Source organism: Argentina silus (genome assembly GCF_951799395.1).
Source record: "Argentina silus genome assembly, chromosome: 19".
Classification (NCBI taxonomy): domain Eukaryota; kingdom Metazoa; phylum Chordata; class Actinopteri; order Argentiniformes; family Argentinidae; genus Argentina; species Argentina silus.
In genome coordinates, this window is record NC_139673.1 from 10,552,417 (window position 1) to 10,578,175 (window position 25,759).

At 43.5% G+C, this 25,759-nt stretch overlaps 1 protein-coding gene and 1 long non-coding RNA gene across 3 annotated transcripts; one reads left to right on the forward strand and one right to left on the reverse strand.

Annotated features, from left to right (window-relative positions):
- Positions 1-68: 68 nt before the first annotated feature.
- foxf1 (forkhead box F1) lies at positions 69-4,002 on the reverse strand. Its single transcript, XM_083691107.1, has 2 exons — positions 2,733-4,002; positions 69-1,238 (listed from the first exon to the last, which is right to left on the reverse strand). Exons 1-2 carry the CDS (start codon positions 3,709-3,711, stop codon positions 1,075-1,077), a joined length of 1,143 nt encoding a protein of 380 aa, XP_083547233.1. The 5' UTR covers positions 3,712-4,002; the 3' UTR covers positions 69-1,074.
- Positions 4,003-4,721: 719 nt separating this feature from the next.
- On the forward strand, positions 4,722-17,452 carry LOC310819464. 2 transcript variants are annotated; one of them, XR_014554771.1, is made up of 4 exons: positions 4,722-4,957; positions 11,270-11,375; positions 13,207-13,315; positions 16,310-17,452. It is a non-coding gene; the product is annotated as an uncharacterized lncRNA (long non-coding RNA). The 2 variants fall into 2 exon arrangements; XR_014554772.1 differs by lacking the exon at positions 11,270-11,375.
- Positions 17,453-25,759: the final 8,307 nt, after the last annotated feature.

Consider the following 25,759-nt stretch of genomic DNA (forward strand, 5'->3'; position numbering starts at 1 on the left):
AAGTAAAACATTTGTCGTGTAAAAATAATAGAAACGGAACGTTTAGGTGTGTCAGCCAGAACTCAAACTGCATGCCAAATACGTTTAATTTTAAACAAATCGTGTGTAGTAATATACAGACTAACCTATAAAGACACTCGTTTGCCAATACTCAGCATAACATCATGTACAATTTCTACAGTGCTGAAAAATAACACGGGTGTCTACTTGGATATACACACCTACAGACAACAGTGCTTACATTTACTTCAATTTCCGTTTTACAACAAATAAGAAAGCATCGTGGCAAATATTGCCAGTAAAGCATACACCAATATTGTGGATATAATTATACAATTGAAATATGCACAGAATAAATAAGAAGTTGCGCTTTGCTATTCAAAAAGTGCCTTCATCTTTCCTTAATTCATATCATGCCCAATTGTTATCAACGCATGGTGCATGTGATAGTCCAAAAGCTCTTGGACCTAACTCGTCTTAGAACAAAAAAAGATTGATAATTTCAATGGAGCTGAGTAGGCAAGACAAAGGATCAGTTAAAATGTCCCCGTTATATGTCTTTTGAATGAAAAACAAAAATGAAACGTATTATTGTACATTATAAAAGTAACACAGATTCTCAAGTGGTAGTCATCCGCCTGCAGATCTCGTACCAAGCGGCAGCTGGGGTTGAGATGCGCGGAGAGTGTGTGTCAACCAGCCGCTGCTTTACCTCTCAGTGTGGCACGCAGAAATGTCTCGAAATTATAGCCCAGCATCTCAAGGCTTTTTGTGATATTTCTATTCCTTTCTCAGTCTCTGAGAGAGATAAACGTTGAATAAAAAATAAATCTGCATTGGCACGCATGGCCCGTCTCTGTACCAAATCCTTTGTGTGTGAAACGGTGTTTAGTTTCAGGGTTCCCTGGCGTTATTGTTGCTCTCTCAACGCGTTGGACCGCTGCGGACGTGCCTTCTCTCCTATACCTCCAAAGGTTGCTCCAAGCTCCCACATCTCGGCCATGCAGCCGCTTATGGCTTTAGTGGCTCAAGTCAGTGATGTGGTGTCCATTAGCCTATTCACTGTAAGTGTCGTCACATCACGCAGGGCTTGATGTCCTGGTAGGCGACCTGTTGGTGATGATAGTAGGACCCGCTACTTGGAGAATGCATCGATGAGGACGTCATCGCGTTGAAGGAGAAGATGAACTCCTTCCGGTCACACATACTGGGAGACTGGGAATGGTACCGTGGAATACCTAAATCAGACACAGAAGAATTCATGTTAATGCATTTCTTGAAACAAACTCAGAAAATTACCTGGCAAGAGTGGATGAGCAAAATATGATGCTCACATTGTAGACAACAGCATTTATATTTGGCTGCAATTGAATCTCATGACCAAACTGAACATTTTAGTGGAAACATGTAACGGTATGAAGATAAATATAGGCATACTTCAAACTGAAATTCAAGGGGGAAAGTAGTTTTTATTATTATAAGCCTATCAGTGGTTTTATTGAAGCTGATTTAAGCATGAATCCTGGGCCCAGTAAAACATAATAATAATAATTATAATAATAATAAAAGTGTAATAATAATACTTAACAAATTTCACACGACGCCCACCTACTTACTTATCCTATTTATCTGAGCTGAAAGTGTGTATATTCGAGAGCCTATAACCTAGAAGATAATTGGTGGCACATTATATCCATTTTCAGGCTATAGTTGATTTTGCCCAATAACAGAACAATTGGTAAACCATCAGATAATTAGCCTGTTTTTGCCTATTCTAAAATTGTTGATATCTTATAGAATTAAATCTGTCTTGATGTAGCATATTGCCTTAATATGTTCAGAATAATAAACAAACAGATTGTCTTAGAGGCGAAATGCTGTCGAACTTGTCTTTCACTGGTGGTCAGATAATTATAAGTTGGGTAGACAAATTCAGAGAGGAAACCCCCGGTCTGTCTTCTCTCTGATTGGGACTGTCGAAACGAATAGTTAGGGCTGAGAACGTCTGGAGGGCTGGAGGGTGGGAGAGCTCTAATTGACAGTGGCCTGCTCGCACGCGAATCCCGGAGGACTCCTCGGTGCCCCGGGGCCGGGCTGGCTGGCCCTAGATTGGCACCGTTCTAAACACGTGTCCCAGCAGACACGGCCTCCTCTAACCACCTCCAGGAATTTATTAGGAAAACAGAGTGAGGGTTAAACCCGCTGTTTGTTATTTGGCCCACTCCTAGCCCAGTTAAATGAGGACAGGAAGCAGAAGTACTTAACTTCCTTGCTAGAAGCTAATTAGATGACCTATTTTCTTGCATCAATTTCCTTATGTCTAAGATAACAGCATCATACTTCAATTTCTCTACCCCATGTCATTCGAACAATGACATTTTCGAGTTGCTCATATGTAAACACATGCACTATGACCCCTCATATTGTTGCACATCATATAAGCCTGTAGTTCAGCTTTTATACAAAATTGTAGGCCATTGAACTCATGTTAAAGCCATGTAACATCATCGTTTTATTTGTTGTTCTTTTTGCAAAATACCAATGATCCAGGCTAAATTAGTGAACATTTCAGTGAAAAATTATTTCACTGAGAAATAAGATACTTTAACATTCTTTGATTTGATTCAAAGAAATTATGAGGGTATAGTTATAACCCATATGATTACATTTGTAATAGTCTTACTCGTATTTTAAACATCATATGCAGGCCTAATAGTTTTTGTAATATTCACCTTGCAGGTCTGTGGTATTGTGTCCGTTCTGATGCAGATAAGATTGGTCTAGAGAGTGCGAGGGTAAGCTGGGCTGCAGTGAGTTCGCTCCGGGGTTGCATGGAGACAGCGGCTGCTGCTTGATGTAAGAAGCTCCGTTATTCAAGGAGGCCGAGTGGGTTGGAGCCCAGGCCGAGGCTGAGCTCGAGTAGACGGGATGAGGTTCCATCACTCCCCCGCTGGTGAGAAGTGGGGAGGCGGAATTGTCGTGGTGGGGGTACTCGCTCCCTGTGGATCCTGCGCAACTCCCCATGTAGGAATGTCCACTGTTGGCCGACAAGTGGGACATGGAGTGCCCGGTCAGACCCATCCCCTCCATGTTGCCTGCCAAGTGTCCGTTCATCATCCCAATCCCACTGTCCAGAGACAAACCGTTTGGCTGACATGATAGGCCCCCGCCGCTCCCCTGGAAGTTATAGGACTCTGGGATGTGGTTGAATCCCAGGCCGTTCATCATGCTGTACATTGGCTTCAGCGCCTGACATTTACGCCTGAAGCCGCGGGGCCTCCTTCGGAAGGATCCCTCCTCGAACATGAACTCGCTGGCCGGGTCGATAGTCCAATAGTGGCCCTTCCCGGGCCGACCGAGACCCTTGGGTAGCTTTATGAAACACTCGTTCAGCGACAAGTTGTGACGCACGGAATTCTTCCATCCTTGGTAGGAGCCTCTGAAAAACGGAAAACGGCTCTGTAGGAACTGGTAAATCTCGCTGAGCGTGAGGCGTTTGGTGGGAGAGCTCTGGATAGCCATTACTATCAGCGCTATGTAGGAATAGGGAGGTTTCTCTGGACGGCGGATCCCAGCGTTGGTCTTCTTGGTTTTGGTGGTGGAGGAGGCGGTCTCCATCACTGTGGTCTGTCCGTGCGGCTTCTCCGGAGCAGACATCGGGCTGCTCTGGGCTGGAGTCTGCGCTGGGGGCTGCTGGACCTCTGCCGTCATTAGTTATGTGCACAATGGCAAACTTTTAACAAAACTTCCACGTCCTCGTCCTTGTAGAAAATTCGTAGAAATAGTCAAAGCAATGTTTTGTAAATAAGATCACAAATAGTTTTGATATGAAAGAACTTTACGCACAAAAAAGCGAGGCTAACTTTTTGTAAACCGTACGTTATTACGCTGTTCCTTTTGAAGCCTAAATTCCTTAGCCAGTTTGAAGCCTCCTTAGCCAGTGTGAAGCTTCCTTAACCAGTGTCCACAGTGAAACGGTGGATGTAGAACTTCAGTTGGTGTGTTCTCGTGCGTCCGGGGAACTTCGCCTTTTACTTATCTGTTGCCATCAGCGCCTTCCTAGCTCGGGCTCTTGACCATCAGGACGTCATAGGCCCGCCCAGTACCCTCCCACTCCGCTGTGATGGGCTGCAGTGTGCGCACATCTGCCTGCCTTTGCTTTCTCTGGGATCCGGCTTTTCCTCCAACACTGAATATGTGCAAATTTGTCTTAAAACGCAAAATGATATTGCATTGGTTAGAAAATGCTTCTTTTGAATATAAGGACATTAAATATGAATGACAGAAATGTATACCCGAATGCTTGAATATCTATTATTAACATGGTTATCCAACGGTACTGGATACTACAAGCTAAACCGTAATTGGTAACCTCCAAAAACAACATTGCCTGTTTCTCTGAAAAGTCATTGAATGTTTTTAGTACGGTTGATGTTAAAGCCTACCTTGATATTCTAAAAATGTTTTCCCAATATCAAACAGGCAGACAGACTACAATCTCAACATAGCAATGCCACTGCATTGACTAAGGCTATTAGCCTAAATTGTGAAATATATTCAAAATGTTGCTTAAGAGACGCTATTTTAATAGAAAATGCCTCTCTTATTCATAACCACGCTCCTGATTTCTTTAAAAGATAGACAGGAACATGGGCAGGATGTTTATACAGCAAAATGTAAACATTTTCCCTGGCCTTCTTTAAATAAAAAATCAAGCAAAAGCCCCGCTAGATCAGCTAATACTCAATCTGATGCATTATGTCCGTTTAAGACAGCGCCTTGTGGATGGATATGACTTTTCAACAAAACTGTCATGTATAATAAGTTATTATATTCACACAGGAGAACTAGGGGGAGAACCCCTTAAGCATAGCCGAACTCAGAGCAAAGAAACTCGGGTGAGGACTTCAGATCGACGCCCACAAAACTCTCTCCTCAGAAACATCCTAGAATCAAGGTAAGTTACTTTCAACGTGTGTCAGTTAAAACAAGACAGGCAAAGTAGTGATTTGGCCGCGGGCCGTCTTTTTAGGTTAGTTCCATTCGAGATTTTCCAGACCATGGTGTGCGTTTTAGAGCTGAAAATTAGATAGGACGCGCGTTCTAGGAAGGTGCAATTAGGCATTTGATTGTAATGTGTGCAGAAGCTTAACGACTGTCACAGGAAAAAAAAGAAAAAGCATATTCAAAATACTGATTATTATTATTATTATTATTATTATTATATAAAGCGAAATGGCACAACAATATATTTGGTGTTGATGTGGCTCAGTTTCAGGTCATTCTTTATTAAAATAGAACTGACCAATGATATCAGGAAACATATTATTCATAAATATAACAGTGGAAAACGCTTGTCATTCAGTTATAATTCGGGATAGAATGAGAGGCGATAATGCTCACTCTTATTGCATTCCAAGAATGGCTTGCATTGTACGCAGCGCTTTTACTCTCAAAATGCTTTATTATGAGGTAACTCAACTCATCCAATTTTAGTCCGTTTCTCGTAATTTCTCCCAGCCTTATGCCGGTGTGTCTGTATGTATGGTGGATAGCCATCGGTCCATAGCCTGAATCTGTTGACAGTAAGGCTGTTCATTGTTCCCCGGAGAGCGACGAACTCCCAGCTCCTCAAACCATCATTCAGGCGCTGCTGTGAGGGTTGTTTTGTTCTTAGACATATTCAGTGTGACTGCTCTATTAGAAGTGTGTAATTAGTCCACCTAATTGCTGCAATACATAATTAGTTCACAGACACTGTGACAATAGCAAATAGTTAATTTAGATGTTCAAACTTGGTATAGGCTTATGCAAAAGTAAAAAAAAATAATTAAAAAAGCCATTTAGCTTGAAGTCCATGGAATTGTACCTCGACGACAAATTTCAACTCCATATTGATTTACATATTCTAGAATCAAACTTTATAGGCTAAAGTAGGAGAGAGTGTATGTGTTGGCCTGTAGGAAAACGTCAGGACAATATCGATGTTCAGATTGTATGATGAGGGACAGCCACGGTGCTCTTTAAGAAACCCCTTACATTTCGCTATTGGCTTTACTCCTTCTTGACATTCTACCACATGGGGAAAGCAAATAAGAAAATATACAAATCTCCGTTGTCAACTACAGAGAACTGCAAGAGGGACAGGGGTGGGATTTGCTGTTGCGGCAGAGTTTGAAACCCAAGTAAAGAAATTGTATATAGGTAGTAGTATTGTTTTAACCGGTCCCTACACCGGGCGCTTGCTTGGAATGAGGCCCACGCATTTATCAGGGGAACAGACCACCCAGCGCGCAGAGAGGGGGCAGGCGCGCTCCCGTCCTCTCTTTCCCCCTGCGTTTAATTACCGTTGATGACTTCATTCAGAGAAGCACGCCCTTGTTTCAACACGCCGTGCCCGTTTCTATCGAATGGCCCTCTCACACGCTTTAACCCCACGCTTGTCTTGGACATCGGCTGCCCTCAAAACAAAAACAAAACGAATGTCCATGGCTAATTGATGCCTAATGTTTACACAAAACAGTGGGACGCGAGTTGCTCCACTGATCAGTAGAAGTGACGCGCAGATGACTGGCGCGTCGTAAAACCCCTCTACACAACGGCGTTGACAGGCATGCGTAACATTAACAGTCCCTATGGACTCCAACTTAATATTACAGACTGTTTCCGACAGTCAAATCATTGTTACTGTGTGATTTTAAAATAGGTTATGATGTTGAATTATAGCCTATAGGCCTTTTATATTTTCTGTCATGGAACGTCTATAGACTATAGACGTTCCATGACAAATTAGGCTAAAGAGAAAACATTTGCTGAAGTCTATATTGATATATGTTGGAGGGTCTCGTTTGTCGTCGTTATTGAGTAATTTTACTGCGTTCCGAGGTCACAGCTTCCCAGTTGCCCCATCGCACTTTTTCCATGACGTCCTACGATGAAATATTTGACAGCGTTGCATCCTCAGGAATGTACAACCACTTAGGTGGAGGAATTCCACATCATTCGGCCAACAGTATCAGACTTAACAGAGGCTCTCCAAATGGTGTTTTGAAATTATTATTAGACGTTTTGATATAAAGGTGATGGTGCATATGTGCATATATGGGGAGGGAGGATATTTAACCCACAGTAAATCTCAATCTCACTCCCAAACAGTACAGGTTATTATTTAAGAACAGGTTATTATGTTAGGCTATAGATGTACACAGGGCCCAGATATTCCTCGATGTTTCTATCAACTTTGAGAGCTGCTGAAGTGGCAACAGTGATATTACTGGATCATATAAGTCAATTTTATTAGAAAAGGATGGACAGCCAATTGAATTCACTATGAGGGAGATTGTAGGCTTATTTAGCACATTCCAATTGGCCTGCTCTCATACATGTATCTCGTATAGATTCACTGTTCCTTTCTTTAAATATTGGGAGGGAGCCATGCTCCATGTCGTTCTATGTCCATTGCGATTCACTTGCACTTTTACAATGCATTATTGAGATAACACACTATACAAAGCACACAATGATGCAAACCTCAATATGCTTTTTTATTCAATTTAAATATTATAGTCATTATACTGTATATGAAGTATCAACACACTTAGCTGCCATGGCCATCTGATGTAAACAGCACACATTGGAAGGAGGAATAGTTTGGTCCAGAACAAGGACCATATTTTTTGTTCCATTGGTAAAACTGTATAGGCTACTGGACATTTAACAAACTACTGTTATAATCGCTCCCACAGGCAAAAAGTCGCCATTTGTGAATATAATTGATGCACAGAATTAGGCCTCGATTTGTTTAGAAATTGAAATGACGGTCTTGACACTGAGAAATCATCTTCATCAGTCTTTTACCGGCTCCGGTGGTGGAGCGGAGCACGAGAAGGTCACCAAGAGGCTGCAGCCGAGTTGTTTGGAGAGCCTTGTGACAGATTGATCGATCAAATGGATAACTGCACCTTGGGCCGCAAGTTCATTGGACCTGCACTTAAAATCGCATGCTTAAATTATATTTTGTAATATAATTTAATGACAATTATTTGATTAAGAATTATTTTATTTTAATTGTAGAAGTAATGGTTGGCCAACTCAGAAAAGCATTGAATTATGTTGCATTTATGTTGCGAAATATAGGTTGCATGAAAATGTGTATCATACATAAACGTGTATCATACATATTCTTCCATTATCTGTTGTTGCAAACTATTTGTAGGCCTATTGATAATTGGCCTATTTGTCAGTTGACCCATCTGTGGAACATGAGGACTGTTGACCTTGTCTTATCATATTGTTGGCATTTATCATTCTTTTTGCAGTTAATGAAACATTTACCGTTTTGGTACAGGATATGGACAGAGAGGGAAATGCAAGAGTCTCCAAAACAATATTCTTAGGAGGAAAAATTATGTGAGATGTGAAAATTGGTGTGAAGACTGCAATTCGATTGTTTACCCTATGCTGTCTATGAAGTTATTGCCAGCATAAAAACGTCTACAGTATCCTTTCTTTTACTTACGAAATATTGCCGAGCTGAAACATGCATAACGCTCTTCCGTCTGTAGGCCTCCTTGTAAATGCACTGTTGAACTACAAGAACAAAATATACAAGATTTAGAAATCACTTACATTGTTGTCGTAATTGCATTGCCCAATGGTCCAATTATATAGCCTATAGAAGAAAATCGTAATATCAATAACAACAATCAATAACAAGAAAACAATATGTAATTAATATGTAATTAATTTAGTTGACATTCACTTGCAATGGAAATGTCCTTCATCACTGTCTCAGTGTCTTAACTTCACTGTCTCTATCGAATGCAACATCAGTGAATACATTAGAACAGTATTTCAATTTCAAACGGACTGAAACTAAATCTTTATGTTTGTCCCGTGCGTCGCTTAGGCCATCCAGCGTTGTCGTTTTAATTGAAAACAGTATAATGTCGAAGTGGGCACCCCCTCATCACTTTCTCTGGCTCGGTAGGTGGCCGTGTATATTTTTGTTCAAGTGGTGTTTATGTGAATGAGAAAGGACGGGATTGCTAGCAGACCGCTGATTGCGCTCATTGGGCAGCTACATGGATGTGAAGTGTATAGTTGAGGGGCCCCACCCTTTCATGCAATCAACAGCACCACAATCGCGCTCTACGACTTTTTAATTTTCTTGGCAACATCTCGCCACTGGACCTCCAAGGCGTCCGGTGCGCGTAAAGATGCGTAAAGACGCGGTAGAGGGGGGCTCCGCTTAGCACGGTGCCCCCAAAAGCCCAAGATAAGGAGGACTCCAAAGTCTCGCGTGCACGAATCTATCATATGAATTAAGTGTTTACATGTTTCTCGTCATTTTAAATTATAGCTGCTTCCCCTATTGCATATAGAATTGAAGGAAAAAGATGGTGATTTCAGTGTCTTTTCTGAAATGTCAGATGATTCCTGCTGAGGGTCTGTGGTTGAAAAGAATCCATTTGAATGAGTTATCTGGTGCGTCCACACGTAGTGATGCTACATGCAGGTGTGCGTGTGCACTGATTGATAGTATAGGACTTAACGTTCATGATACTGGACGAGGGGAGCGAATTCATTGTAAGCACATGGTACGACGACCCTTTTAGTTCAATGGTCAATTTCCGTTCTTGGGCACATATTAATCTCGTTCCTGACACAAACACTTCAGTAATGGTCTTATCACGTCGCCATGCTCCCCGTCTCTTTGTTTACAATGCTCCACATAAAGAAGAATCCAACACGAGGATTCTTCGGGGTGGCCCGGAGCGCGTGACACCTCCATTGATCATTCGAGTCACACGTTAAAACATACATGCAACATTGGGGTGTTCCAAAGATAGAGAGAGAGAGAGAGAGAGAGAGAGAGAGAGAGAGAGAGAGAGAGAGAGAGAGAGAGAGAGAGAGAGAGAGAGAGAGAGAGAGAGAGAGAGAGAGAGAGGGTGTGTGTGTGTGTGTGTGTGTGTGTGTGTGTGTGTGTTTGTGTGTGTGTTCCTAGCCTTGGCATACCATTTGGATTTTTAAATTATGTTTTAGCTCCAAGTATTCGTCTCCTAATAGGCTACATGTGTTTGTTTTGCTATTTCAGAACGATATAGTCATTTATCTGACAGTTTTAAAAGTTAGAAGTTAATACACAGCAATTGTCTATGACATAAAAAATAACTCACTCTCCAGTGGTAGGCTAGTGTATTTCTGTCCCGTTATGTTTACGAAGTCATTTGATGAAGTAGCCTATTAAGTAAAACATTAAATTAACCTCAATGTTAGCTTTAACAAAAATACCTTATTTAGATACATAATCTTGTAGACATGCTGTTGTCATTCGTTATTTAGAATCTGGCATGTTTGATAATCGAAGATATCGAGGATATATTGAATTGAATATATTGTCTCTGCGTTGTTCAGTTCTGGAAATTTCCCATTGTTTGGCAGATGTTTCATTACAAACCTGACGTTATACTCCTCAATAACTATTAATATAACAATACAAAACAAGACAATACACATAGAATATTCACAAGGTAGCACAAAAATGTATTATATCAACGAAACCCTATATCAAATAAGTTGTATGTTTCATCATGGGGCTAAACCTCGCTTGAATCCTAATGTATAGCCAATTCCTTTTGACATATTGTGCTCTGTACAATGATAGCCTAACCAATAATGTACACATTAGGCTATTGATTACATGCTGTATCGTGAGATTCCTGCTTTTGATGAAGTATACCTTTAATCAACCAAAACAATTAGGCCTATTAAGCTACCCTACGCGTTCTTGAAATAACCCCTGGAACTCACAGTCGCACAGTTTATGTTGATATTCGTAATGTTTTGGTCCATTTGACACTACCAATTTATTTCCATCTTTGCTTGTTAAACAACAATAGACGCGGTATTGTTCTCCTTAAATATAGAGAGCCGCAAACCCCAAATACATGAGATGAGTCATATGCACGCAGCTATGCGCTGTGAGAACCCTGGGCTTCCCAGGAAATAAATAACCACCCTCACCCAACCGTCCCTGAGGTATTGTCAAACGAAAGCCGCTCAAACAATCTCCCACTTATTCTTCCCAGTACTGTATAGGCTATTTTATTCGTAACATTTGTGCTGAAATAAAATAGTCCTCATGTTCTCTGTGCTTGGAATCCTTTTTGACAGCCGTATTTTGAGAGGGAAACACGCCTTTCAGGGAATGAACATATGAATAAAGGCATATGTAAAATTCCTTCTGGCTTATTTTGTGATCACACAGATTTACAACAGGCCTACCGCAACATGATTTGACGTGGCTGAAGGACACGAGTGGTGAAGAGTTGGCAGATCCAGAAGTTTTCAGAACTCAAACCTGTCCAAATGTGGTCAGTGCAAGCAGGAAAATATTGCAATATTTAAAATACCTGTGATTGACATTTTGCCCACAGACTGACAGCATGTTTACTAGAGGAAACAAGAGAAACAACAATTACGTAAACAATACAAGGAGGGGGGTACAATAATGACAACGTAGCTTTTTTTTGTTATACTATTTTTGGTAGCACTTTACATTACAATTCGGAATAAGTGAGTAATAACATGGTAATAGCCATGGTACTTACCAGGAATTCCCTTTAGTTATCAGTAACAAGAAAGAAAATGCTATATTACCTGTTTCCATTTTGTTCCATTGCCTTGTACCCTGTCTTAACCTCACAACTAAGACCATGGTTACTCAGTCAGTGGTAATACGTACAGTAGTGTCGGTATGCATGCATCCTTAGTTGTGAGGTTAAGACGAGATACAAGGCTAGAACAACATGGACATATGTAATAAAGCATTTTCAAGTTTTGATACTATTTCAATAGTAACTACCATCTCTATTTCTTGGTTATAAATCGTATTAAATGTGGGCTCATCATGATTTAAGAACAATATGGAAACGGTGTAACAATAATACGGAAACAAACATCTTTCATGTAAAATAATTAAATGGAAACAGTGCGACTACAGTCTGCCTCATCGTACTTCTTGTTACACGTAACTATCAGTAACTACTGGTAATTACCATGGTTATTACCATGCTATTACCCACGTATTGCGAGCTGTAATGTAAAATAATACCCTTTGTTTTAAATTAAGAGTGAATAAAGTGCAAACTTTTAATTTGTGTAATTGTGGATTTTGTATCCATTGGCCAAACTCATTTCCTGTGAGTTTGACAACACTATATGTGTGTCTAATTTCTCAATATCTTAATGTTGTCTACCTGTTGACAGTATCTCAATGTCTGCTATAAAGATACGGTAGGATAAGTGTAACCTTATTTATTTATTTTTAAATATTTATTTATTTCTAATACATAATTTCTTTAATCAAGATGTTCTAACAGTAAGGCTATCCAAACTATTCATACTGTTGTTGATGATTAGTTTAACAGTGACATTCTTTGTGTTAAACTGGGCTTAACCAAACTAAAGTGCCTGCTAATGCTTGATTAGCCTGAGAGCTAATAAATAAATAATTGGTGCCCACACAGCATCTCTCCCTGAATTATCCACAAGTATTCAGCATTTAAACAGACCTCTTTAATCCTTCTTAATCAGCCTAAACACACTTCAAGTCTTGGTAATAAGCTTCAATAGCTCCTCCTGTAACAGACACCTTGCTTAATAAATGAACCATAGAGAAACTGTTTTACTCTATAAAATGATATTGGTCTTTTCAGAATAATTTAGTTAAAAATCCCATATAATGTGAAAGCAAGTTCTTTATTTGAGATCCTGACTCCTGACTCCCTCCTAAAGACCTCTTCACCTCCACTACCCCCCTGTTTCTCTCCTGTTAATAACAAAAATAAAAATAAAAATCCTTCTTCTAGCATTGTGACTGCCTATGGCCACCAATCTGAGCATTGATTACTTTATCTTATGATGACTGATGGATAGATGATTTATTTACTTAAACAAATGTATTTGTGGTAAGTCGCTTTGGATAAAGGCATCTGCTCAATGCTATAAATGTGTAATGTAAATGGTAGAAGTGTAGAATATTTTGAATACTAATGTGTTAATAATGTGACTCCAATGTTCAGATTTCATTGACTTTCAAATGTTTGTAATTCCCTGTTTAATCTGAGGTCATGTATTTCACTTTTATGAAACGTTCCTCATATAACCAACATACCAACATAACTTTTTTTCTTCCTATTTCAGCTCCCTGTGTCAGATGAAGGGAAAAGGAGTTTTCCAGGGATGGCAGCAGTTCCTATGACGACCTCCACCGGGATTGCGTCTGTCAGACAGTGCTAATGATAATTGAGAGGTATGGATCGAAAAGATTGAGTATCGCTGTAATCTCGCCTCCAGCGGAATACCAGAGAAACCACTATAAGATTACCATTTTCCCTCTCACGCACTGCCCTCCCCTGCCCTGCACTGCTGCACTCTGCTCCAAGCTGTGTGTTCCTCTCTCTCTAGCCTGCTCTCTGGAGGCCTCCCAGCCTGTCCCACACAGCCCCCCCCCCCCCCCCCCCCACCCCTTTAGCATAGGACCAGTCCGTGGCAGCTTGTCACAAATGGGGGGTGGGGGGGGGGGGGAGGGGCGGGGGTTCAACAGAGAGAACTCAAGCAGAACATGCTAAGGAGAACACAACAGAGAGAGGCGGGGGGGGGGGGGGGGACACCGGCCACAACCAGCTTTGCTGTCGGCTAGGGGCTTTGATACTGCCTGATGTGGGTTTGATGGAAGCACATGGGGCGATCCAGGTTTCTACATGTGTGTTTACATACGTGTTTACGCACAGTCCGTCGCCCCTCTCCCCCCTGAAGGAGGACTTTCCTGTGGCAGACTGCATCGGAAAAAAGCAATTAAGAATCCCCAAACAGTGCACAACAATGGGAGAGATGTCGTTGTGCATTGCATGTTCTGAGTCCCTTACGGTTTTCCTCTGAAGCCGTCCTGCCTATTTTTAATCCGCACAGAGCAGAACCCACCTACAGACAGACCACAAATTGAACTTTGGGGAGGTGGCTTGGGGTGGGGGGTTAAGTGGTTATGGTAAGTGCCTATTGTGGGGCTTAGCATCCTCTGTTCTACCATAAACAGCCTTGGCAGGCCACAACATGATACCCGGCTCCCCAGTCTGTTTGAAATGAGGACATATCTTCGTTGTCTGTGGGAATCCATGGCCAGGCAGTGGTTGGAATCAGTCAGGAATGCTTTGGAATGGTAACTGATTCAGTCGTAATGCCCTGCTCTCCACAGCGGAAGGCTAGGGTGGGAAAAAGGCAGAGAGCATTTCCTGAGCAGAGGGGGGTCCCAGCGAAGCATCACACTCCACTGGCATCATGTGACAGGGATCATGCCAGGCCCCACTTCTGATCCCGATTGGAGGAAAGCGGATGGGAGAGAGAGAGACGAGGGATGTGGGGAGGGAGAGGAGGATGAGGCGGTTGAGTGGAGGTTGAGACAGAAGTAGAGAGGGATTGAGGCAGGAAGGGAGTTCTGCAAGGGATGGGGAGAGAGGGGTGCATTGGGATGAGAGAGGGGTTGGAAGAGATGGGAGAGGCCTGGGGAGAGAGTGCTGCAGAGAAAACCTCCATCTTTAATTTGCTTTAAGTGCAGGAATACAAGCCAGACATGGCGGCCTGCGGTTGGTTGTGTGTCTTGGTATGTACTGTAGTACCATGGTTTGCATGGAGATGACTTCCTAGTCTCTCATTCCTGACCACAACAAAGTGCCTTCCACTGTGCCTGAGAAGAATCAACTGTCTACTGTAGAAGGCTCTGGAGAGGTCACAGAAGACATGCTAGCAAGAGCACAGGGAGCAGTGTCAACATAGTCTCTAAATGATTACGTTCTGGGGGATAGTTTCTGCAGACCAGGGAATACGGTCTGGGGGATCGTATTATCTGGCTATACCAGCGTCTGACATAAGATACGTCAAAAACGTATGATATGTTCCGTAAGAGTTACTTGAATTACGACTTGCGTGGTGGTTAGGCAGTATTAGGCATTAACTTTGACTGGTTAAGGTTAGGGTAAGTTGTCAGGGGAAGGCATTAGTAAATATTAGCATAAGCAACAACAATGAACAATAATTAGCACCAAAAACTAGTGTCCCCAGCATGATTCGAACCAGCAATGTTCGGGAGGTTTCTTATGGGTTCTTACTTTAACAGAGACAATTCAGAGAATATTTTGCCTCTAAACAGGCATTATTATGAATTTGATGTATATCCTGCTAACTTAATGAATCAATAAAAACAGTGTGGATGCCAGAAGTTCTTGCTTAGTAAAGTAGTTGTGGTAGTAGTTGCCACAGTCTAGAGCAGCATTGGTAACTGTAATAGTCATGAATACTTTGGTTGATAGCAGTGGACTCAGACAGTGTTGAAAAGACTGAAGCAGACTGAACCACTGAGTGAGTGTGTGTGTGTGTGTGTGTGTGTGTGTGTGTGTGTGTGTGTGTGTGTGTGTGTGTGTGTGTGTGTGTGTGTGTGTGTGTGAGAGTGTGAAAGTGTGTGTGACTGTGTGTGTGTCTGTCCAGATTTATAAAACGATATGTGTGTGTATCCAGACTTGCATCGACAGCCAGACCATGTTCCCTGGAGCTTGTGTAAATGTCGTGAGGATCTCAGGAGGAATCTTTGCCTGGAGTTGTCAAAGGGCTTTTTATTTCCACCTGCTCCCGGCCTCTTTCCGTTGGTCTGCTCTATAACAATGGTGCTGGGAAGGCAGCAGAGTGCAGGGTGACAGCAGAGATTGATGCTGGATTGTGTTTGGCCCTTCTTCAGATGGGGGCCCGGAGGGAAGTAGCAAATCCCTCCCCTCCACCTCCACCTCCTCCTCCTCCACCCCTCCGCCACCCTCTTCTCATACAGGGCTTAGCACAGGGTAAAGTGCTGATCAGACCTTTCTCAGAAATCCCTTTTTACAAAAGTGCCAATCGCCCCAAAAGGCATCTTGGCAGGCGCCGGTAAACAGGGTTTTCACTACTCGTAAATCAATTCACCACTACATGAAACAGGATAAAGCTCATTTACGCCACGCAGTCGAACCCGGGCCGAGCCACCTCGCCTCGCCCCCCTGGCCCACGCTCTCTCTCTCTCTCTCCCCTCGTCAGGCCCCAGGGCTCTGGGCGAAAAGAGATACACACTCATCAGGGCTACATTCTTTCCGTTTCGCTGAAGAGCAGCATGGCGAAGAGGGCGATCCATCACCCAAAATGTTTTTTTTTCTTTTTTTTTCTATTTCTCTTTTTCTTACGCTCTGTTTTTCTCTCCCTCTCTCTCTCTCTCTCTCTACGGTTGCAGGATGGAGTGGGAAGACGCAGGGGTTTTGGCCACAGGAAGCTGTGAATTCCTCAGAGAATGAAGGGTGTGAGGGTTCAGAAGGTGCTTAGGGGGACGACGACGACGACGACATACTGTACTGTACCTTATTATGTCCCATAGTCCCCCCCCCTCCCACCCCCCACCACCCCGCCCACCCCGCTCCTCCAGGATGACCTTTGACCCCCCTCCACTTGTTTACATCAGGCCATCGATGTGAGAAATAGTGATGAGTCACTCCGGCGGTGTGTTTACGTTCTGGAGTCACGCAAGGAAGGAAATACGCCACGGTCTGCTAAAAGTGGAGAGGTGAGAGAGAATAGCAGCAGTATTACAGCTCTGCAGCGACTCACCTCTCAGTGACTGGCCTCTTGTGTGCCTTTTAGACACAACCCATTAACCACCACTGTGCTGTGGAGATGTTCCAGCTACAGCTTTGCAGAAGTAGTAGTTACATGTATGTACAGTCATCGGCTACTTTATATGAAAAGACAGTTTTTATTTTTGGACTTTACTAATACTGTGTTGTGTGATTTTAGACTGATCGTACCGCACCTCGTTGAGGTGATAAATCACCCATGTACTGAACATGTGGATGTAGCTTGTTTTGGCTTTAACATGTTGGTTATGGACCAAAAAGCTATGATGTTTCTGTTATATTTTACATAATGTAAGAAGCTGGTGTAATATATTTAGAGTTGTGTGTAATTTAGAATGGAAATAAACTGAAAATAGATTTGTGCATTTATTTATTCTGTCATATGTATGTATCTAAGTTAAATGAATGTATCACGAGAGACGATTTTTTCATGTCATGATTTATTGAATGAATGTATTCATATTGACTCATACTTGACACAGATCATCCAGTTCCTCTTGTCCTCTGTAAGAAGCTAAGAAGGATTCACACAAGTCCACTGTTTTCATTCTGTACTGATATCGATCTCTTGGGGACTCTGTTGAAACTAAAATGAGGATATATACAGTATTCTGTGTGCCACTATGACCAATGCCTGTGATTAAAATGCCTGGTCTGCTTTAGCACTATAGGTGTGATTCTGTGATGGCACAAATGTCTTTGAGAGACTGCCCTAGTTCATGTTAATGTTAATAAACGTGTGCACTTACTTGACAATTCTATTTATTCTTTCTTTCATTACATTGGAGTGGAGAATTTCATCACTGACCTGAGCACAGTTTCTTCCCCACGCATGCACACACACACACACACACACACACACACACACACACACACACACACACACACACACACACGTGTGCCCACAATGAGAGAGTCAGCAGCTCTTATTTTGGACATTCTCTCCTGAATTGTAAGGCCTGTCAGGAGGTTTGATTGATAGTTGTGTTTATCACCATATTATTAAGTAATCAGGCTCACCACAGCTGGGGCTGAAGCTCCTTAATTCCAGCTAAAGTACTCAGAGTTCACTCTAATTAAAGGGCTGGGAAAAGTGTTTATTTTCTGTGAGTCCTGTAAAAAATATATAGTTTTGTGTATTTTGTGTGTGTGTTTGTGTGTGGTGTATATATGTGTGTGTGTGTGTGTGTGTGTGTGTGTGTGTGTGCATGCACTCTCTGTTTATATTTGTATTCTTTTCCGCAGTGGACTGTAGTGACCCAGAGATAAGATCATTCACCCCAAAGCCTGAGGTTACGGTGACTCCTGGTTCAGTCAAAAAGAGGACACAAAGACACACAGAGAACAGATACAGAGATGTATACGTTTCTTACTGAATTTCCCCATGTCATTTCTCAACACCAACACTATCATACACCAAAATCAGGACAGTGAATCTCCCATCTCTGCCATAGGAGCCTGGGTCTCTTCCTGCTCTCTCAACCAGGCTGGCAGAGTCTGAGGCGGTCGGCCGTTCTGCGTTTGTGTACTCCAGAGGTAAACACAGTCGTGGCACGGCGGACATGCTGAGTGTGTCCTGACTGGAGCGAGAGAGCGCCAGAGCACTGTGGCACTATACAGGAGACGCTGCCAGGTTTCTAGAGACAGGGGTGATGTGATGAATGGCCATTTGATAATGGGCCATGTACAGTATTAGGGCCAAATGGCTCTTTTAAAAGCTCCGGCTCGTTCTGTTGCTATGGGCGATTTGATTCAGGAATCAATCAAGTGGCAGATGGTTCATGTTGTATCATCGTCATCATTAGTGTGGGCACGTGTGGGTGTACACACACACACACACACACACACACACACACACACACACACACACACACACACACACACACACACACACACACACACACACACACACACACACACACACAGCAAGGGCTCCTCTTCTAGAGACAATATGAAGGTTGTTGGAGATTAATAAAAAAATAAAATAATAATTTAATAAAAAAAAGAAAGCTTAAAAAAAGATGTCAACACATTTATAAAACACTTTTTAAAAAATCAGGAACTACTGTTTGTTTTGGTTGTAGCGTGCAGGTGCATAGGCAGGCTTTGATTTTAAATGTTTTGAAATTGAACAATGTGAAATTGTTAGACTTAAAATAAACTGGTAATAATTAGTGTTGAATAAAAACCAGATGAATCTAAGTAGTGCCTTGTTCATGTGTACTGTGTATGTGCTAAATAAATAATAAACTAATCTTTTACCAATAAAGATATGTGTCAAATGAATAGTGTGATATGTGCATGCAGATTTTGCCCTGTGAGAGGGATTCCATGTTGTAGTCTACACAGCTTGCAATTAATTAGTGTTGACGTAGGATCATCTGAATGACTAACTGGAAATGTTTTACTTATCCACGTTGACATTTAGTCAGCGCATATAAGGAAATTATTAGATGACTAAAAATAGAGAACACGTTGTAGTTACAAACAGTTATGAGGTATCCGGAGTATTTGGCATCTCTACTTTTACAAGCAAGCTTAGGGCTGCAATGACCAGCATCCAGATCACGTGTGACATCGAAGATACTCAAGGAGTCTACTACTTCAAGGTTTGTATAGTTATATATTGATAATGATAACCACTATTTATGACCACCATTTATTGGAAATTCGAGGTTTGTTTTTACTTGATAGGGCCCGTATATTTCTTCGTGTAAATCCACGACGCAGTGATAAACGACGGACTTGCTCTCGAGTATGTAACTAAAGTTTAGTAAATATTCCCATGGATTTCAAGTTTTGCGGCGCGCTCGCAGTATATTTTTGTTTACATGCTTAATTTCATGGAGTTATACGTCAACGGTCTTTGGTCTCTATTTCCCATCTACTTCTTCAGCATTTTCATTCATTCAGGGGAAAGAACCACTTAAAGATCTGACGATTAATTCCCTTCTCGCACAGGTGTTTGGTCTATAAGATAAACATGGGCTGGAATATAGTCAACCGTAATGAAACTTTTTGGTGGTCCAATATTTACATCACACCACTACCACTATGACCCATCTGAGGTAGTGAACCTCCCCCCCACCGCTTTTCCTCCTGAAGATCTATCACTCATTCCAACACGCACGCACGCACACATAATGATCCACTTACCTGTGGCTGAAACTAACCCAGGACATGTGGTCAGTGGAGGCTGGATTTCTATACCCCATCTCTTATGAGTCCAAAAAGGTCACAAAAAGCACAGGAATTCAAACACACTTGAATTGTCTGCTTCACCAGAATTTCCCCTCAAGAGAATGTGGAACGGATCGCTGTGTTTACACTGTAATTATTTATCATGGCAGGATTTGGACATTTTATTGGTTTTGTAGCGCGAAAGGGGGAAAATACAATCTGAATGAGGGCTATGGTAGAAAACGGTTTAGCATCAGGAAAAATAATTAGTCTGGGGTAAACACAGGAGCCCCTCAAGGCCTTTATCTCCAATCAGATATGAGTGGAATTCCCTTTTGGGTTAATTTATTGTTCCTGCCTCTAATACTGAACACTGAATACTTATAAACAACACTTAAAGATGTAAAAGTACAGAAAGCCCTGTCTGCCTCAGCCTGTCTATACTCTTGATATAGTACAGTGTGGATGGACTTCGAGATGGATTTGAAGATGAATTAGACTGTTGAAATAAACCTCAAGTATGAAATACATACACACTAATGCATACATACTATATACATACGAACTACACAGTCAAAAAATACATAGACAACCACACAGTATTTCACAATATTTCACTCTTATGTCCAAACTCACATTGTGTTGTAAAATGATCTGATTGTTTTGCTCTCCCCCCTCTGAAACACAGGCCTAGTAACCAGCCCCACCGCTGTTGGCAGCAGAGGAGAAACTGTGAGTCACAAAGACGCAGGCACTCAGGGTAAGTCTACAGTGTACAACATGCCTCAGATGTCCTGGCCACATACAGGAGCTGACACACACTGCTCTAGCCCTGGCTTCAATGTCATTCTATGTTACTCTGAATCAAAACAATATTGACGGGGAAATAGCTTAGCTTAGCTGACATTGTGTGGGACAGTGTACCTCTGAACACCCTCATAGTTGCAATTGTAGGAGATGCAGATGTTGTGACAGACAGACAGACAGAGCCCTTTGTTGACGTCTGGTGAAACAAGGGGATCCATCCCAAATGTCACCTATGGGTACTGTCTGGGGCGGTTGGTCTGATTGGCTGTGGCCAGCACAGCCAATCAGATGAAAAGTCATGAGAACATGAAAGTCAGCAGAATAAATAAAGCCATGGTTAGCGGTCAGGGCACCTCTCCCCACAGAGCACACCCATAATGGGAGACGCACACTGAAACACGGCTCGGACCAGGCCCTGGCTCATGTTGTGCCCGTCGTGTTATGCATCAGTAGCCTAGGAAACATTGATGAACTTCTGCTGGGAGTCTTTAAAAGTCAGGTTTAAATCGGCCTTTGTTGTGAGAATTTCAATGAGGAAGTTCCCTTCCCGCCTCAACGCTTTTTTTTTTATCGTGTTCAATCGCTTCCCAAGTTGTATTGAAAGCGATTAGAACAAAGCAGGCTCTGTTCTCGATCATCCTGCTCCTATTCTAAGTGCAGCTGATATCGTTTTCGGTGTGAAAGCAGGTCATTAGATCCAAAGTATCAAATGGCTTTTTAACCTCCTCCAATTAATCTTTTCATCTGTTTACGTCGCCGTGGTCTACCTAGAGTAAGAATAGTAATGGTAAGACAATACTAGGCTTGCCTCATCCTGGTGTGCTCGCCCCCTCCTGCAACACGGTACACGTACATCCGACACTCTCATGCCTTCACACACATTCTCCTGTTTTCCTTGTCTGCCAGTCCAAATTAGGGATAACTAATATGTCTCATTGTACAGAGAGGTTGGCTCGTCCTAAAGGAAAAACAAGGGAAAAAGAAATCCCTCCAGACCTGCTCTCTCTCTCTTCATCTCTCTCTCTCTCTCTGAAAATGGCACTGAGTGGATGTTGTTGGCTCAATGGAGCGATGGTCTCTAATGAGAGAACAAGGATCGTTGGTTTAATTGCCCTGGGTTTTTTGGAGTGTGTGTGTGTGTGGGGGGGGGTTAGGGTTAGGGTTGGGGGGGGGGGGTAGAAGGTTGCTGAGCCAGGTTTTAATTACTCTGGCTTTAGAGCTCCTTCTGGGAGATCCATGAGTAGGAGGAGAAACATGCTCAGTGTGTGTGTGTGTGTGTGAGAGAGAGAGAGAGAGAGAGAGAGTGTGAGGTGAGGTGAGGTGAGGTGAGGTGAGGGATAGACTGGACCGCTAAGACGCCCGACTGTCACTGGTGCCAAGAGGATGATTTACTCTCTGAGTCTGGCAATCTGTTGTCTGATGCGTCTTAACAAATCCCTGCCCCAGGTCTGACCACCCTCACACCAGGTTAAGCCCTCCATAACTCTCTGACTGACCACCACCCAGCATGCAGGCTCTGGGTCTCACTCCCACCATGAACACAGCCCCAGGGGCCACTGACGGTCCACTGACCAGCAACGGGACACCTCTGCCTGGGTCATATCCCCCAACAGAGTCTCTCTGCCTGGGTGTCTGTCTACACCACTTGAGGCATCCATCATGGGTGTCTGATATGTTCAGCCCAGAGGTTTAGAGTCTATCAAGGACACTCAGCCCGGGACTGATTTAATGTTTGTGTTATGTTTATGTTGTTATTCTATTCTCTTCTATAAAACAGTTTTATGGAGAATAGTGTTTTTGTTACAGAGAGGACTTAATAAATACATGATAAACAAATGACACCATCATTGTCTGGTATGGGAGGGACAGGGACAGAAGGGTCTCACTATCAGCAGTGTAGTGTGGCCCTGGGGCTCTGGGTGTTAAGACCCCCATTACTCTCCTTTTTTCCCCCCCTCTCATTATCAGCCCAGCCCCAGATCAGCTCCGACCCCCCCCCCCCCCCCCCCCCCGCCACAGCGAGCACGGCTGGCCCCACTACCAACCCTCCCCAGCCAGGAGATGACTGAGGAGAGGGTTCTTAGCCCAAACAATCCCCAACCAACCTCTCACACAGAACGATGGGTCAACTCTCTACCTGAAATAATAAAAAAAAAAAAAGAAATGGACCTAAACGATGAAAACAGCTTCTGGAATCACATGGTTCCAACAGTCTGACTGTGATTGCCATGAATCAGTCAGGCTGAATTAGAGAGTTCTGAGAGACGGGGAGCCGTGGCGTGTGACTAGATCAATACAGAACAGAAGTACTTCATTAAGGTCACGCGTGTGAGAAGGCTGTCACTGTTGGCTATAGCTTGCCAGGCCCGCGGCTCACGTCTCTCTCCCTCACACACACACACACAGGGAGAGTAGGGGAGAGTTATGGGTTTCAGTGGCTGAGGTCTGAGAGATGTGTGAATGTATGAATATGAGAGGTTTCTTTTTTTTTTTTTTTCTTCCCACCCTCGCGGGCCGAGCGGTGTTATTTCTGGCCCCTGGTATCTTGCGGCCCGGCCGCACATTTTTCAGCAGGTTCCCTGAGCGGCGTAGACGGAGCTTCTGGCCTGTTTTCCTTCGTGCAGCTTTCATGTCCTCCTGTAAGAGGGTTCTTGTGAGGGAACCGCTGTCCATCCAGCGTTAAATGATTCCCCTCGTCGTAAACGGTGAACCGCACGAGCGGCAGCCGACACTGCACAATTCAAGGAGAAACTTGAATATAATGGATTATTATGTCGACTTTGAGCGTGTGTGTGTGTGTGTGTGTGTGTGTTACTGTGCGCACCTTTTTGAAGGTGTGTATACCTGAGTGTCCAATTGTTTAATGGAATCATGCACAAGGTGAGGCTCATTGACTTTATTTTTAGCTTAGTGCTCTGCTTGCAGCTATAAGTGAGGGTGAGTGAGTAAGTGAGTGTGTGTGTGTGTGTGCGTGCGTGCGTGCGTGCGCAGCTGTGAGTGAGGGTGTGTGAGTGGGGGTGAATGTGTGTGTGCGCGCGTCTGTAGTCCAAATCAAAGCGTCTAATATGCTCTGTTCTCACATCTGTATTCACTCGCATGTTGAACACCAGCCCTGATTAGACTGAGGCTGCAGGACTCCAGCTCTCTGAAGGATTCCTCCCCTCCTTGACCAATGAATTTCCCCCAGCTACAGAGCAGCACTGTGGTGTGGTTAATATGTGTATGTTTGTGTAGTATGTGAGAGGGAGGGGCGGGGGTGGGGTGGGGGGGTAGAGCGAGTTGATTTCTGGTACATGTTTTTGCACGATTGAAGTGCTGCTGTATGATCTGATGTGATATGACGGGGGAGAGTGTGTGTGTGTGTGCACGCATACATGTTTGTGCACGCATACGTGTGTTTGTGTGTGCACGCATACGTGTGTGTGTGTTTGTTTGTGCACACATACATCTGTCTGTGTGTGTTTGTTTGTGCACGCATATGTGTGTGTGTATGTGTTCATGCATGCATACGTGTGTTTGTGTGCGTGTTTGTTTGTGCACGTATACGTGTGTGTTTGTTTGTGCACGCATACATCTGTCTGTCTGTCTGTGTGTGTGCGCGCGCGTGTGTGCGCGTGCGCGTGTGTGTGCTCGCACATACGTGTGTTTGCATGGGCTGTCAGTCACTCTGCCCCTGCTCTGTGGTGGCTGTCTGTCAGAGAGGCTGAGGTGAGGTGTGTAATGGAAGGAGGCTGGAGGGAGGGAGGGAGGGAGAGGTTGGCAGGCGCAGCAGAGTAAAACCCTGGACAATATTCCTGCTTCATGCCTGAAAATCAATAACCAGACCCCAGCACTGCACGCACGCGAGACAGACCCCACACAGCGGCCTGCCCTACCCCCCCACCCCTCTTACTCCTCCTCCCTCCCCCACCACTTCTCCCTCCCCCTCTCCCCTCCACGGACCACCAGGGACCCCCAACTCAGATTTTCATGAGGCGATGCTCTCTCCCTCTCCTTTTTTCTCTCCATCTCTTCCTCTCTCCCACTCCTTCTCTCTCCCTCTCTCTGACTATCCAATAAGCAGGGCTGCCAAGGGGCGAAAGAGAGGGGGAGCATGGCATTCTGGGAAATACTTGATAAATGACTCATCTTCCTCCTGACCTTTCCTGTGTGCGCGTGCGTGCGCGTGCGTGCGTGTATGAGTGAGCGTGTGTCTTCACTGTTCCACCCTGGAGTGTTTACCCCTCCAGAGTGAGTGTTATGCACCTTCTTCTCTTTTTTTATTTCTCATTTGGCTCGTAAACTGGGGTCAAAGGTCAGGTAATCACAACAAGTGAGACAAGATAAACACCTGTGTCTGAGCCGGCGGCCCCTCGCCCTGCGTGAGTTATCCTATTAGCCTCGCTGTGTAAACCTCTCCAAGGACCTACACACGTACGTAAATACAGACATTAATGTGGGAATATACTGTAGTAAGCACTCTCATCGCAGTTTTGGACTCCCGCTGCACTTGCGAAAAACGTTCTCTGAGCTTTCTACCACAAGTCCCGGTTTAAAAATAAATCTCCTGATGTTCTATGAAACTGTGCTGCGTTGTTTGATTTTTCTCAGTGCTAATGTGCGGCTCTCAGTGAGATTTGACAGAGCGGACTTGAGGTACCGTATTATAACGTGAGATGAATGTGAATGTCTTCCAGAAAGGTGTCGGCCATCTATTAAGCTGGCACTAACCCTACAGCGGGCACTCGCTCTCCTCAGTTGGCGGGTATTTTTAGAGAGGAAATGGGCACAAAGAAACCGCCTCCGTCTGCCACATTTTGACACCCGTAATTTCGCCCACCCCTTTGTTTACGCTCCGGGGCCTCCTCTCTGTGTCTCCCCCGCAGGAGATGGATGAGGGGGACACTGCTGCAGACCGCAAGGGACAGACAGGCACACAGAGAAACTCTCCTCTCTAAGTGGCCTGTATATTTTCTCCACATCCTCCAGGTCTATCCATCACTGTGGAGCTCAGAAGAAAATGGATGGCTTCATTAAGCTAATGATGGACCTAATCAGACAGTGCTAGCCACTCCCGTGGAACAGTA

Coding starts and splice junctions, on each gene's coding strand:
- foxf1 (XM_083691107.1), bottom strand. CDS start 3,711: ATGACGGCAGAGGTCCAGCAGCCCCCAGCGCAGACTCCAGCCCAGAGC. Junction 1,239..2,732: donor CAATACCACAGACCTGCAAG/GTGAATATTACA, acceptor TGTCTGATTTAG/GTATTCCACGGTACCATTCC.